Here is a 15,533-nt window from a genome sequence, read left to right as displayed (position 1 = left end):
GGTGCGAATGGCGGTAGTTATATTCATTTAGCCTGATCATTCCAAGTTACATATCGTAGATTTGGGTGAAGCATTATGATGATACTTACTCCTTACCTAGTACTTATACTAAATCACGGAATCACGGAGGTTTCCAATTCACAGTTTATGATCCAAGTTCAATGGGTTTTGTAGTATCTATCTAGAGTAATTAGAGTAGGTTTTAGTTCATCTAGTCGTCTTGGGTAAAGTCAAGCAGTGTACCTGAATTGATTGATGTGCCTCCACCGAAAATGGACCCCTGACAAATTTTAGATGTTTCATCTCTGCGAATCCCTCCTACTCTGATTCCCTCCTCCCTAGACACTCGATACTCATAGGTCAAAGGTCGCCAAAGGTCTTCAAAGGTCTTCAAAGGTCTCTCATTCCTTCCCTCTTGTCTACCCGGTGAAGATGACATTTTGATTCATCAATATCAATGGAAGAAAAGAATTAATCATTCTTGGAAAAGGGTTACTCTGGTATACAGAGTACATTCACACACTCACTCATCATTCTCTCACACCGGTACGACGGTTCGCTTTGCCCAGCGCCATGCATTATCTACCAACCTAGTACTCTGATTGCTTTGCAGAAAAACCCCCTCATCCCCTCCCTCGTCTGTTCGCTACTCTATGAACTATCCCATCCATCCATTCCCCATCCCGCCAAAGCAAACGAACGTCCATCCCACTTCATCAACTCTACATACATCTATACATCTATACATCTATACATCTATACATCTATATATCTATACATTTATATATCTATACATCTATATATCTATACATTTATCCATACACCATACATCCATACATCCATACATAACTCTACTGTTAACTTTACATCTTAAAACATACCAATTGATCAACCATCCATCATTCATCATTCATTTTTTCATCGTTCATCAAAGTAATCCTCACTCACCCACTTCACCCACCTCACCACCCGCCCACTCTCATCCACCTCAACCGCCTCACTTACTTGATTATTCTCCGACGACTTTTTCACACTTTTTGCAACATTACCTTTCCTTCGTATAGATATCCAAATCTTGAATCAATTCCCCGATATTGTTTCAATCAATATACTGAATCGCATATAAACCTCGCCCCTTCATTTATTTATCTGTACGCGACGCAACGAAACGCAACGAAACGCAACGCAACGCATCATCCATCGTATCGCAATCAATCACTACCGCTACACATTTTTGACAGACAATCACATACATCAACATTTCATCCTCTTGCATGCGGAACTTTTCTTTTTCTTGCGACAACGCAACCCATCAACATATTATCCAGTCATCGGCGCCGCATGCGAATATTTCAACCAGAGATTTCCATTTAAATCATTCATGTTATATCTCAATTGAAGGATTGTTTTTTCTATTTTAAAGAGAAGAAGAAGAAGAAAAAGAAGAAGAAAAAAACATTTTCGTCAAGTAATTCGGGGTGAAGACCCGAGCGGCTCGCTGGTCGATCTACAAGCCTTCCTTCGCAATTCCAAAAATTCAACAAAGCCTGTGTTGCTTCCTCCAAACCATACCATCGCATCCAATTCACTCTCATTTTCGATTTTATTCAACCTTACGATAATATCTTTCTTTCCTTCCAACAGAACTTTGCTCAATTATTCCAACTATTGTCTGATCTTTCGAAACTTTTTGAAAAGTACATACATACATACAGCATACAGCATACATACTTACATATCACCACCTGCTCCAGGCATCTTACAATAATTTCGAATCCTCCACCAATCTATCTATCTTTCTACCTCTCTCGACCAACCAAAGAAAAGAGATCGACAATTCTCTTTGTTCTTTTTTGCGCAACACACCACGGTGTGTCAAAGACCCCATTGAAAGTGTTACAAAAGATATTGGCACTTCCATTTAATTTATAGAAAATCCGACTTGTTCGGTCAACAAACGATATGAGTGTAATGCTTCAGACCCCTTCTCGGGCATCAACAGCCTCATCTTCTTCCTTCCAACCAGTTTCCCGACAGAATACCATGTCTTCACACGATGGGGCTCGCTCTGCCCGTCAATCAAAGAGATATTCTATGACTACTCTATATCTCTCCATGTCTGCGAATGAGAAGGATTTGGAAATTGAGGATGATCTTGCTAAAGGTAAAAAATTTGGTGCAATTGGTATTGGCTTGAATGTTGTACTAATGCATTGACGTAGCACAAAAGGTTCTACGAGAGCTCAAATCGAAGATTTCGTCGCAGTCGAAGAAGAATTTCGTGTTAGAGAAAGATGTCAGGTATTTGGACTCGAGAATTGCATTATTGATTCAGAACCGCATGGCTTTGGAAGAGGTAGGAACTTAAACTTCCCAGGACAAGTTTCACAACTAATATCTCTTTCAGCAAAATGAGGTGGCTAGTCACTTGGAAGATGCGACCGACTTGCAGGAAGGTTTCTTCCCAAATGACGAGAAGACACAAAAATATGGCAACCTTTTATTCTTGCTTCAATCAGAGCCCAGGCACATTGCACATTTGTGCCGCCTTGTCACGATGGCAGAGATTGATTCTTTACTGCAGACAGTCATGTTCACGATTTATGGAAATCAATATGAGAGCCGTGAAGAACATCTGCTCTTGACTATGTTTCAGGTAAGTTGTACCCTTGGCGAATTGAGCTGCTTCCAATACTGACACTTGCTTTGTAGTCTGTCTTAACATACCAATTTGATAACACGCCAGAATATTCCTCCCTCCTCCGTGCAAACACACCAGTATCTCGCATGATGACAACATATACCAGAAGAGGTCCCGGGCAGAGTTATTTGAAGACTGTATTGGCAGACAGAATCAATGGACTTATCGAGCTGAAGGATCTCGACTTGGAGATCAATCCCCTTAAGGTCTATGAAACAATGATTGCACAGATTGAGCTGGAGACAGGAGGACTTCCGGCTTCTCTACCCAGAGGAGTAACAGCAGAGCAAGCGGCAGATAATACACAGGTCCAGGCTATCATCGAACCAAGATTAACGATGCTTATGGAGATTGCAAATGGATTCCTTACAACAATCATCGATGGCTTAGAGGAAACACCTTATGGTATTCGATGGATCTGCAAACAAATTCGAAGCCTCACAAAAAGAAAGTACCCTGATGCCAACGATCAAGTGATTTGTACACTTATCGGAGGGTTCTTTTTCTTGCGATTTATCAACCCTGCTATTGTCACCCCTAAATCATATATGCTCATTGATGGAACTCCAGCCGATCGACCCAGACGAACCTTGACATTGATTGCTAAGATGCTTCAAAACCTTGCCAACAAACCCTCATATGCAAAGGAACCATATATGGCCAAGCTTCAACCATTCATTCAACATAACAAAGAACGAGTCAACAAGTTTATGCTTGATCTTTGTGAAGTTCAGGATTTTTATGAAAGTTTGGAAATGGACAACTATGTAGCATTATCAAAGAAGGATTTGGAGCTTTCAATTACCCTCAATGAAGTTTATGCTACGCATGCTTTACTCGATAAACACACGGCCGAACTCAACAAGGATGAAAACTCACATTTAGCAGTAATTTTAGCCGATTTAGGACCAGCCCCCGCACAACTACCCAGGAAAGACAACAGGGCTATCAACTTGCCACTTTTTAGCAAATGGGAAACCGCGATTGATGATTTGACGGCTGCACTCGACATTACTCAGGAGGAAGTATTCTTCATGGAGGCCAAGTCAACATTCGTTCAAATTATGAGATCAATTCCGAGCAACAGCGCTGTGGCACGTAGACCACTTCGTCTTGAAAGAGTTGCTGATGCGGCAGGTCAATACCGAAATGATGCTGTCATGGTACGAAAAGGTATTCGGGCAATGGAATTATTGAGCCAATTGCAGGAATTGGGAGTCATTGATAAATCAGATCAATTCAGCCTTTTGCGGGATGAAGTTGAACAAGAGCTCCAACATCTTGGATCACTCAAAGACGGAGTTATTCTCGAAACTCAAAAACTTGATCAAGTTTTCAAGACTATTCGAGACCACAACACTTATCTAGTCGGTCAACTCGAAACTTACAAAAGCTATCTGCACAATGTTCGAAGTCAAAGTGAAGGTACCAAGCGAAAACAACAAAAGCATCAAGTCTTGGGTCCGTATAAATTCACTCATGGCGAATTGGAGAAACAAGGCGTTATTCAAAAGAGCAACGTACCGGACAACAGAAGAGCCAACATCTACTTCAACTTCACTAGTCCTCTGCCCGGAACCTTCGTTATTTCGTTACATTACAAAGGTATGAAATATTGGATTATCCTTCTACCTCTATGAATATCTGCTAACTTTGATAGGACGAAATCGTGGTCTACTAGAGCTTGATTTGAAACTCGATGACTTACTCGAGATGCAAAAGGATAATCAAGAAGATCTTGACCTGGAGTATGTTCAGTTCAACGTGCCAAAGGTTCTTGCTCTCTTGAATAAACGTTTCGCTAGAAAGAAAGGATGGTAAAGCGGAACCACCCGCATCTTCATAATCCAGGATACATTTCCTTCTATGGAAATACCTGCTTCCGGCTGCTAGGTCGATCGCAGGCTGTACGAATATTCTTAAGTCGTTTGAGTCACCGATAGCGTTGGATGGTGAACCATCGGAGTTGTGTTTTTTTGATCTCGATATACCTGGTGGCATGGTTTTGATGGCGTATATGACAATTTTCCGATATTGTGCACACGGAAGCTTTATACCTTTTCTCTTTGTTAATTTCTCCCGATATATCTTGTTTTAATGGGTGGTAGTTGTGATATTTTTTGCGTTCTTCGTCCTTATTTCTTTGGTTCTTTACGGGTGCCTTCTTCGGTGCGACGAGCAAATCATTGGGAGCGAGACGCTGAAGATGTTTGGTCTGGCTGGTCCGGAGAAGTGGCATGATAGGTTTTTGCATTATTCAAAGGGGATATGATTCAAGGGAGATCCTCTATCTTGATATGATATTTATTGAAGACATGAGGTTAGGATTGGGAATGGAAAGGAAGGTCAGGAATTTACTGGGTGAATGTCTATTATGTCCCCCGTCTTTCCTCTTACCTGCTAGGAACTTGGGATGGACGGCTGCACGGATGGATGGGATCTCTTTTGGGAACGGCAATGCAAGCAACTGCGAATGCGAATGCACACAATAAGATATGGATATATGATTGTGTAATAGGCGCGTCAGGTCTCGTATACGAGGATAGCGCATACTTGTAGGACAAGACAAATATCAAATGTAATATCATGAATGAATAATAATGTTTCTCGAAGATATATTTTCCTGAATGCTACAGTGAATAAATAGGGTGTGCTGGCTGTAAGTTGCAGCTAATGCAAATGCGAGTTTGCATTTTGCTTGTCCCCAAATAGCCGAATCTCAAGCACTTTAATGTTTCACATCACTTCTCTCCTCCATTATGCTTCCTCTGCATCCCATACAACCTTGACACAAATGTTACATTTTCCCCCATCATTTACAGAAAACGCCACTGCCTTTGAATCCGAAGTTCTGCCGATGAGCACAAGTTCGCCATCAAGTTCAGAACCTCTGACATCTACGAGTCGGAGTGCTTCATGGCTTCCTTCAGCTGATTCTCCACTTTGCAATCGCTTCCTTTCTTTCAGTACATCGATTTGTTTCGTTGGTCTACTATGAAGATATCCAAATTCCATATCGCGAACATCAAAGATGTATTCCACTTTACCGATGGAGAGGATAATTGTGTCTAGGGGATTATCGGGTGAGATACGGATTGTAATGGGGAGGTCTTGTGGGTGGCACTCGTATAAGGGACTTGGGTGTGGTGATTTTGAGCTGATGGAAGGTGCCGAGTTGGAACCTGGGATGACCCCTGATTCGAGAGCAGTATCAAGGCCATTCAAAGCTCCTGTTACGACAGTCGAACTGGTAGTCGTATTTGGCGGAAGATCACAAGATTGGTATGTGGTGTTTATTGTGACTTTAGAGGCTTCGGAAAGCTCAGACTGAGACTTATGAACAACGGCAATTTTTAATGAAGTTTCTGACCTCAAAGAAGCGCTCATCTCTGTCAAAGGGCTTGAAATTGCATTGGAGTTCGACGAAAGTATCAACAGATGCACTCTGCTCTCTGCACCATTTCCTTTATATCCGGGTCGTCTCACGAAAGTCTCTTTGATCTGCACCATTTCCTGACTCATGTCTCTCAAAATCTCACCAAACTTCAAATTTATCTCTTCATTTACGCAATCTCCTTCTGGTACCGTCCATCTTGGATACAATCTGCAGTGCAAGTGCGAGATACGGTATAATCCATGTTTCCTGATAAATGAGTCGCATAGAAAGCAAGCCGACTTACTGGATCCTTTGTACCTTGGGGCCGAACCCGCAGGATATTGCTCATAGAAATGAATGAGTTGTGTCTCACTATGGACATGCAAAATTTGACCCTTGTGATACTGAGCCTTGGGCGTATTGCACACTTCCAAGTGGATGTTGCGAAATAAACCATTACAACCCTTTTTCCGAGAAAATTCCATCAGGCCATTACTGATTTCTAGGTATCTGCTTATCTTGTCGATTTGGGAGACGGTTCGGCGGTGGTTGAGGTCTAGGTCTAGGTCAATGGTTTACATTTGTAGTTGACGCTTAAGTGATGGATTATTGGCATACGTCGATACTTTGCGTGTAGTAAGGACTATTGCGGTTAAAAGACTTATTTGTCCATCTTCGGAAGAAAGAGTGAAGCTTTCGATCTTTTGGCATAACTCTGAAAGGTAAACACAAAGAGAACTTCGTGGAGACGTCTTGTCAGCATTGGCTTCTATTACCAACAGTTCACATTGCAATGATTCAACCCTGTCAAAAGGTGAAACTCCAACCTTGCCACCTCGATTCTTTTGTGGGCTAATACGACGTTGCAGACGACTTTTGCTCAGCTTGATAATTTGTATGAGGAGATTTGACTTGTGAATATCTATGTGCTCATCCGTTTCTGAACCGTGTACATGAATTAGTCTTTCGACTCTCTTATTCCTATTCTGTGAGGTATTGAGCCCGACGCACCTGCACTATATCTAAACATCTACGCAATCTATTCACAGTTTCTGGTAAGGGCGTTTCGTTTGATGCGATTCGAATGGTTAGCGATGGCGAATCTCGACCATTGCACTCTTGAATCATAGCTGCCGACACACTAGTTGCGCCCTCCCTGGCTTGGGCGAGGACTGCTATGTGATCTGCTAGATGTTGCTCTTCCTCATATAGGAGCATATAATTTTTTGATTGTCGAAAAGTACCACTCCTGTAATTTTGTGGTCTTATAGGCTCCTGGTTCTTCAGGAAGAGTTGCTGGACGATTTCATGAAAATCGCGTTTTGTTGCGGCTAATAGTTGGCTGCTGAATGCGGTAGACATATTGTGGGAAAGAGTTTAGTGATAGATGAGTAGAGAGAGAATTTGTATTCAACAAGCTGAATGCGAAAGGGGAAGGAAAAACGCATACTTGAGGGCTCGAGATTCCTAGCGATAAATAAATCATGCGGATAACTGCATAAGAATCCGTCGGAAACCTGCATGATTTCCATTTTTTTATTGGATGGGTCATATTTGTCGCGAGGCAGAGGCTGGGGGTCGGTCATTCATCTACTTGACCCAAGTGTCTCAGTCATTTTGAGTGTATAGATAAGTGCATATGTAGAAGATGTGATAATTGCATGGAGAGCGATCAATAATTTTAGTTCCTTGACTCTCGGCTTAAATCTTCTAGTTTCTCGTCAACTGTACATCAACTACTGTGTACTTCGTCATTCAGTTAATTCAAAGTCATTTCTTGCACATTATCAAAGTCACATTTCTATTATTTTTGGCAGTGATTGTGGTTTTTTTGGGTTATAAATTCTTATTTAGAGAAAAAAAATTAAATTTCACATGTTTTCTCGATTGATGAACGCCAGGTCTTTTCAGTCTGCCCTACAAAAGAAAACTTGTTGTATGGAGTACTTATCTCCTTCTGCCTTCTCTACCACGAAACTTCACCCCACCTTTCCCCCTCTAATCCTTATCCTAGTTATTCCCGTGGATTAACTGGATTAGGATTCGACTTCTTACCGTCCGGCTGGTGATGAAGGTGGTGGTCTGGTTGGAGTGGGTGCGGGTACGGGTTTAGGAGTAAAGTAGTCAAGGGGGAGGAGAAAAACCATGGCGATCAAAGCGATCAACTCGATGATCTTGATCAAAGTGATGATATTTGAGTACGCGGATGATTGTGCTTGTGGTTGCGGCGGTTGTGATCTGAGTTGGAGGAGGGGTACTTCGACCGGCGGGTCGTTGATGATGGGTTCTTCGAGGGCTGGGTCTGTGATGGGTGGGTCGTCTATATCTTGGTCTCCTTGGAGGGCGATATGCGAATGTTCTTCTCCGACGGGGGTGCGTGAAAGTTCTTCGATGTCGTGAAAGATGACTACAGAGCTGTTTCCGTTTCCGTTATTCATCTTTGTGGTTTTGGTGGTGACTTCTTAAAGTTGTGATCTGGGGATGTGAATCGGGATTTGAGTCTGGATTCGATGAGAGTTTTGTGTTTGTCTTGTCTGTCTTGTCTTGTCAAGACTCGAGTGGATGAGGAGAAAAAGATTTAAGAATGTTCGGACGAAGTAGATGGTATTCATGGGACAAGGGATGGCTTAGAATGTTGTTGTTTGAGGTTTGTTCCTTCGTTGTCTTGACCGTGTTCTGAGCTCGACAGAATGAGGGTAGCGTAGCTAGGCTATCATTCAAGAAGTTATGTGGAATTCGTCCTGGGCCATCTTGTTTCAGCAAATACATCAGAAGTAGGTACGGGAATCCTTTTCAATTACAACATACAATTGGATCCTCTAGATTCATTACACATCAAATTACCACAAAGCAGAAGCTGCTTGTTAAGATGTTCGCTCGACCAAAGGGTCAGTTTCATGCTACTACTCCGCCAAGATTTCACCACTCACTCCGAGAAATGACTTGTTCAGGACATGTTCACTATTATGCCACAATCTTTTGGACCAGTTGAGGGATTGCGATGTCCGGCAATATGGTAGCAAAGTTTGGAACATCATATGCAGAAGTGGTCTTTGATTTATCCTTTTTTTTGGACACAATTCAGGTACTAATTATGGTATTCTTTGGGCACGCCTGCTAATCAAAAAGAAAGCGGACAAGCGAGGACTGAAGCTCACTTTATCAAAGTTCTAAGTTATCAATGATTGGAAGAATCGAAGCGGAGCCAAATTGTCAGAGAATATGATACTATGGGTTTGATGATTGTCACTAACAATCTTCCATTCTCTTCTCGGATCAAAAGGAACAACCGCAGAACATACAATAAGAATATTTCGCTCCACGTCTTTCAAGCTTCTTTTCTGTGTTTCCAGAATCTGAAACTCAGAGTTCTAATCTCCAAGCAAGCACCCAAAGGTCAAGATAGCTGGTCACTTGCACCTGACGAGGTTGATGTTGCACATATGAAATGCTCGTTACAAGAGATTCTCAGACGGAAAGTGATTGGCGACATTGCATTCCTGGTACTTCTGCGATTTCGCATATTTCAAGTGTACATTGTAAAACAAAATCTTCAAAAATGCAGGAAAAATTATTTTGGAGAAAAATTAAAGAAAAATTGGGTTGGTAAGGTTGACTGATGATAAAGATCCGATGTGCACTAAGTTGAAAGAGATAGAACTGCCCAAATTGGGTGAACAAAGATACCGGATAAAGGCATTCTTATTTTGCCCCTGACACAGATCAGGGACAGATGCTTTTAACTCGATCAGATTGAAGAATGCCTTTTGTTCTCGCCAGCCATCGCATTGGGGACAATTTGGCAGTGAGGTTACTCGTGACACTGACATTTTTATCCTGATCTCGCTCTTACATACCGCTCAAGCTTGTCTGATTGACAATTGAGCCGATTTTGAACGAGTATCTTTATGCACGTATATGAGGAAGACGTTGATCCTTTCATGTCAATTTCAACTCAACTCATCTCATCCTCATTAAGCATCACACCTACACACAACGACTACTATCTCTTCACCACTCAATATCCTAACTTCCAAAAACAAATCAACCACGCGAGTTAACGAAAAAATAGGCAAGATGCCTCGATTCATCAAATTCCAAATTGATCGGCCCATCCACGCCAAGCTCAACAACGACATACTAGATCAGAGTGCTCACGGAAAGAATGAAACACCAGAGTGTTGCACCTGTGATGTCTGCTTCGAGCAGCTCTGCATTACATCAATCGATGCCAAAGATGCGGCGGACTCATCATCCAACCTCCCCATCAGCAAAATCCTAGAGCCATCGCAACTCTGCGATTATAGCTCCAAGGAAATCGAGGAGTGCTGGAAGATCCTCGAAGTTGACGGCTGCAAGTGCAATCCTCGCCGCTGCAACATCCATCAATTCCAGTTGTTTTGGAAAGAACATCAAGCGTTGGTCAAGGAACTTTCAAAGCTCATGGATGATTGGTGCTTTACTCTCGAAATTTCACAGCAATTGCAGAATCTTCAAGATTTCAGAGAGCGACATCATCAATTCCGCAAGAGACTCAGTGACGCAGGAATTCGTCGCAGATATCAAAAATACGGAACTGTCGATTTCTTGTCACTCGTATCAAGCGAGTGATGGTGCTTCACACCATACGAATTCCGGATCAAGCAAGTTGAGAAGGGCGGGAAGATCGTGGTGGGCGGAGAATTTCTGAGAATGGGGTAACCTAATCACTCACTCACTCATTCTCAACCTCAATACAAAACCAAAACCCACGCCTTCTCTCCCATCTCATGACATAGATAGGTAGATAGAAATTTTGTAGTTCTTGATTTTTCGATCTATAAACTTCCTCTCCCTCCCTAAAAACCAAAAAAAATAGAAGAAACTTTCTTTTTGTAAAAAAAAAAAAAAAAAAAAAAACAGAAAAATATGCTGAATCCTCGGATATGTATGCTTGTGAATGAAAATGTAATTAATGAAATACATCGTTCGAATTCAGTTGTAGTCTTCCTCTGAAAACCTCTCATATCAAATGCTACACACGAGATTGTTTGTTAACCTTCCCGAAAGTGCGATAGCAACCACCGCCGGCCTGTACATACACCACCTCTCATGCGAACTGTGTTATGAGCGGTTCAACAGGGGACAACAAAGCGATATTCTGATGTGAAATATAAGCCAAAACATGTAAACCGATTTCATTCAAAGCCCTTCCCATTCTATAAACAATTGATTATTGCAATGATATTGTGGAAAGAAGGGAGGTGAAAAGTCACTGGTTTGGCACGTTCGCGCTGTGTAGATTAATAGATTACGTCATGAATAACCTTGACCAATGTGAACCTTCTTCATCAAAGCAAAAAATTGCATCTTCATATTATATTACTTACAAACTACATGTGAACAATTATATATATATATATATATAAATATATAAAACAGTAACTTCTTCCATTTTGTATCCAACCTCTTTTCTGTACATTTCAAACTTATCGATGCTTTTTGTTTTCAGTAACTTGACTCAAAGAAGTCTTCTATATCGTACCGCTTCTGCTAGGCCTTGGATCAATACTTTGTCTACAAAATTATCAATACGCCCCAGCCCTTCAAATCTAACTCTTCACCTTCCTACAATGGATCGTGGAATTAAAAGAAAGGCCGAAATCACATCAGAGTCGCCAAAGAAGACCATCAAAATTGATGATTACTGCAGTACTCCCGTTCGTCGTACTTCCGCAGGCGAAGAGATTTGGCCCGCGTCACGTGACCAACTAGAATCTGCCTACAAATTCATCCGAGAATGCGCGATGGCTCAGAAGCCCACTCTCATTGTACCGGATAAAGATGCAGATGGATTGAGTGCTGGGGTGATCATGTATCGCACTTTGATAAAGCTTGGGCTTGAAGAAAAGAATCTGAGTGTTCATTTAGTGCGGAAAGGCTCGAATATCCATGAAGAATACGAAAGAACGGCAATGGCAGAAATGAAACCTAGCTATGTGATTGTTTTAGACCAAGGAAGTCGAGGTGGTTTGCCTGTCATTGATGATGAGAATGCAAAATGTATGATTATTGATCATCATTTAAGTGATGACTTTCCAAAAAATGCTACTGTAAGAGAGAAAACATTCCTTTGTGGCAACGATACTAATATACGAGGGAAGGTTGTTTCAGGCTGCCATTGCCCTCCAGTTCCAACGACAGCTCTCATGACGTACGAGATTTGCAAAGAACTTCATGCTGATATTGCTCAAGAATGTGGCTATCTTTGCGCAATAGGAACACATGGTGATCTGGGAAATACCATAAAATGGATACCCCCATTTCCAGATATGAAAGATACTTTTAAGAAACATACCAAAAAGCTCATTAATGATTGTGTTTCCTTGATTAACGCTCGTATGTTTAATGAATTCCTAAATCTCAATCGCTGATCTTCATATAGCACGAAGAACTGGTACTTATGATGTTATTACTGCTTGGAAAGCATTACTCGAAGCCGAAGATCCAAAAGAAATCATGAAAGATAAGAGGCTCGCCGAAGCAAGACGCGAGATCAATGAGGAAGTTGAAAAACAGACTCATACACCGCCAAAATTTAGTAAAGACGGGAAAATTGCGGTCCTAAAAATCGAAAGCAAAGCTCAAGTCCACCCGGTTATTGCTACGCGATGGGTATGTATTGAATCATTGGGGTTATGCCATTTGACTAATTCTTTTACAAAGGCCGGCTTCTTGAAATCTAAAGCCCTAGAAATAGTCATGGTGGCCAATTATGGCTACTTGCCCGGCAAGGTAAATTTCTCGTGTCGGATTGCTAGATGTGCTCGGGCTCGCGATCCACCAGTCAATATTATCGAGTCATTAAAAGCAGTAGCCAATTTGGATACTACAGATTTAGTTGAGAGACTAGGAGAGAACTTTGCTCGTGGTCACAAGGAGGCGTCGGGTGGAATTGTCAATTCCGCTGAATTTGAAGAATTATGTGAGTTGATGAAGGTTGGTGAAAAGGCCGAAAAGTTGGAGCAAGAGGCATCGACAAAGAAAGTCAGCAAGTCACCACAGAAAAACACGTTGAATCATTATTTCATGAAGTCTTGAGATATTGATTTGTAGGTTCACTGAGAAGATATGAGCAATGTATTTATTCAAACGCAATTAAATAAGAATCAGTAACATCTGAGAGTACAATTTCAAAAAGACTGCTTAGGAATAAGTCAACAAATCTTGTAAGCATCTTCGCCTTCGTCCCTCAATATTGTGTCTTGGAGAAAACGGGTCCATCAAGCTTGAGCACTTTCACCCATGGAGACAATTCTTCATGTGCTCTGCCTGCCATTACATTCTCCATCCAGCGCTTGAACATATATAATGGCATTCGCTCCCACAATTCCCAGCCCTCCATTCCATGGAATATGGCTGCCCTCTTACATTCAAACGCATCATCATACCTTGGATCCGAGAAGCGCGGCTTTGTGATCGGGTATATAATGCCACATTTTCCCGTTCTAGTAGGATCCATTTGAGCAGGCCAAAGAGTTCGTATTGGTAAATCGTCGTCTGCAGATCCTGGTCCTGTCGGATGTGGCTCTATAGGATCCCAATCCAAAGCGGGTTGGCCATGCCACTTGACCTTTTTGTACCTAGTGGATTTCTTGACTTTTGTTCGAGCTTGTGCTTGGGGTATTTTCTCCTCTTCTCCTTCTTCTTCTTCTTCTTCTCCTTCTTCTTCTTCTTCTTCCTCCTCTGTTTCTGGATCCACTGGATCCTCTAGGTCCTCATCATCCCATTCGTCCCAGATACCTCCTACTCTGTTCGGAAGGGGTCGAAGATTTTGCTTATAAGTTTCATCGATAATGATCTCTTGTAACTCTGTTGGGATCTTGAACAGTGGATAATTGAACGGGTAGTTGAATCCCCCATTTAAGAATTCCGCTGCGACTCTTATTCTCTTTCCTGTTACTCCAGGGACGGGGGAGAGATCCATTCCAGACACATAACAAGCCATATCATATCCAAATATCAAATTCACTGCACTGGCCATGGTGTTCACAGCGCAGTTGTAGGTATCATTTTGTCGACTTGCGTTGGGACTATTGTCTGTCGTTCTGTTGTCTGGATCTGCATGATCCGTGCGGTAGGACCATTGCCCGTACAATGGCCACTCGTTGGTGTCGATCTCTCCTTTATCGAATCTTGTGTATATGATAGCTTCAAGTAAAGACATTTGAAAAAATGAATGATAGTAAGCTCCGTACGTATTTTCTAATGAACTTTCAAATTTGGCTTGCGACAGACCGGAGTGGTCGATATGGAAGACAAATCTTTGCTTTGGTGCTATTCCAATGCATTGTGTATGGAAGGCGCCATATTCGTGTGGAATCACAATATAGTCAAGATTCGCAAAAGTTTCGTCATCGTATTGTGCCAATGCCTCCATGGTCTTTTCCCAAGCTTTGGGAAAGTCTTGCTCTATAACCCGACGAATATCATTTCCGTTTTCATCCTCTCCATCCTTGATTATCTGACCTTTGTCTCTATCCCAATACAACTTGTCAGAATCAATGATTATACAGCTGACTTTTTGTTTGGTTGGTGTATCACCAGCTAGGTCGCCGCTTTTGAGTGTTCTTGCTATTGCTCTGTTCCTATAGTCGCAAGCCATGTAAACATACTAATAATAGTTTGCCACATCAGTAATAGTCTCCAAATGCACAAATTCAACCCAAGTAGAGTATGTAAACGTAACTAGCCGGGAAAACCTAATGAAAGCCAACTTACTAAATCGGCAATAGTGTTTGTTACATGGCCAAGCTCGTGATCTTCCATCTCCCCGTTTCCTCTGAATCCAAGATCGAGAGCCTTTAATAGATACCTCCAATCGGCTTTCGGCAATTTCATACCATCCAAATCAACTGCCCATTTCCCCCATTTTTCCTCATCCACTCTGTACATTTCTGTCAAGACCCTCCAAATCCAATCAGGAGTCAATGGAGCGAACTGTCTTCTTTCCATCTCACTTCTTATTTTGCTATTCAGTTTATCAGATTCTGGGCGAGGGATAGGTGGTTGAGGCAAAGTGATCTTAGGAGGATAAAAAGGGGGATGCTCGAGGTCGATTTCATATTTCTTTCGCAGCTCGTTGATAATGCTAGATTCTTTGCATCCATCCCTGGTTATCATTCGGGTGACACGCTTACGCTTGCTAATGCGTTGGAGTGGACCGGGAGGAATTTGTATTTCTGCGATAGAGGTGGTGGGCATGCGAGAACGGAACTTCCAATCATTTGCCATGGCGAGTTGATTCGGATGAGATAGTGATGAGTGCTGTGATACCTTACTACGAAAGTATAGATGGGATCAAATTCATATTCTGAAAGATTTGAAAAGAGTGATTTTCTATGCTTCACCATAAAGAAATTCCGGGCTTTGATAATCTCCTTCGATAAAGGGCCTTCTTGATTCATTCACAAATCA

The 15,533-nt window shown here is 41.8% G+C and overlaps 6 protein-coding genes across 6 annotated transcripts; 3 read left to right on the top strand and 3 right to left on the bottom strand.

Moving 5' to 3' along the window:
* Positions 1–1,962: 1,962 nt before the first annotated feature.
* On the top strand, positions 1,963–4,522 carry EAF01_011755 (uncharacterized protein; the record flags this gene model as incomplete). The annotated part of the gene is made up of 5 exons (XM_038920013.1): positions 1,963–2,164; positions 2,223–2,356; positions 2,408–2,656; positions 2,713–4,306; positions 4,362–4,522. 5 exons carry the CDS (start codon positions 1,963–1,965, stop codon positions 4,520–4,522), a joined length of 2,340 nt encoding a protein of 779 aa, XP_038764543.1.
* Positions 4,523–5,458: 936 nt separating this feature from the next.
* Positions 5,459–7,439, bottom strand: EAF01_011754 (uncharacterized protein; the record flags this gene model as incomplete). The annotated part of the gene is made up of 3 exons (XM_038920012.1): positions 5,459–6,639; positions 6,670–7,017; positions 7,112–7,439. 3 exons carry the CDS (start codon positions 7,437–7,439, stop codon positions 5,459–5,461), a joined length of 1,857 nt encoding a protein of 618 aa, XP_038764542.1.
* Positions 7,440–8,128: 689 nt separating this feature from the next.
* EAF01_011753 (uncharacterized protein) lies at positions 8,129–8,515 on the bottom strand (the record flags this gene model as incomplete). The annotated part of the gene is made up of 1 exon (XM_038920011.1): positions 8,129–8,515. One exon carries the CDS (start codon positions 8,513–8,515, stop codon positions 8,129–8,131), a length of 387 nt encoding a protein of 128 aa, XP_038764541.1.
* A 1,639-nt stretch (positions 8,516–10,154) lies between these two features.
* EAF01_011752 (uncharacterized protein) lies at positions 10,155–10,688 on the top strand (the record flags this gene model as incomplete). Its single annotated transcript, XM_038920010.1, has 1 exon — positions 10,155–10,688. The coding sequence occupies one exon, from the start codon at positions 10,155–10,157 to the stop codon at positions 10,686–10,688; it is 534 nt and encodes a 177-aa protein (XP_038764540.1).
* A 767-nt stretch (positions 10,689–11,455) lies between these two features.
* EAF01_011751 (uncharacterized protein) lies at positions 11,456–13,253 on the top strand. The gene is made up of 4 exons (XM_038920009.1): positions 11,456–12,169; positions 12,221–12,455; positions 12,502–12,731; positions 12,783–13,253. The coding sequence occupies exons 1-4, from the start codon at positions 11,552–11,554 to the stop codon at positions 13,155–13,157; spliced, it is 1,458 nt and encodes a 485-aa protein (XP_038764539.1). The 5' UTR covers positions 11,456–11,551; the 3' UTR covers positions 13,158–13,253.
* Positions 13,254–13,308: 55 nt separating this feature from the next.
* EAF01_011750 (uncharacterized protein) lies at positions 13,309–15,350 on the bottom strand (the record flags this gene model as incomplete). Its single annotated transcript, XM_038920008.1, has 2 exons — positions 13,309–14,730; positions 14,838–15,350. 2 exons carry the CDS (start codon positions 15,348–15,350, stop codon positions 13,309–13,311), a joined length of 1,935 nt encoding a protein of 644 aa, XP_038764538.1.
* Between the last annotated feature and the right edge of the window lie 183 nt (positions 15,351–15,533).

The sequence above is a fragment of the Botrytis porri genome (genome assembly GCF_014898465.1).
Source record: "Botrytis porri strain MUCL 3234 chromosome Unknown BPOR_024, whole genome shotgun sequence".
Lineage (NCBI taxonomy): Eukaryota > Fungi > Ascomycota > Leotiomycetes > Helotiales > Sclerotiniaceae > Botrytis > Botrytis porri.
Note: the sequence above shows the minus strand (reverse complement) of the source record. Positions and strands in the feature narration are given on the sequence as shown.

Bases quoted from the DNA above. Each gene is read 5' to 3' on its own strand.
- EAF01_011751 (XM_038920009.1), top strand. From the start codon at position 11,552: ATGCTTTTTGTTTTCAGTAACTTGACTCAAAGAAGTCTTCTATATCGT. The intron at 12,456-12,501 runs GTATGTTTAATG...ATCTTCATATAG, and splicing joins TGTTTCCTTGATTAACGCTC to CACGAAGAACTGGTACTTAT. The intron at 12,732-12,782 runs GTATGTATTGAA...TCTTTTACAAAG, and splicing joins CGGTTATTGCTACGCGATGG to GCCGGCTTCTTGAAATCTAA.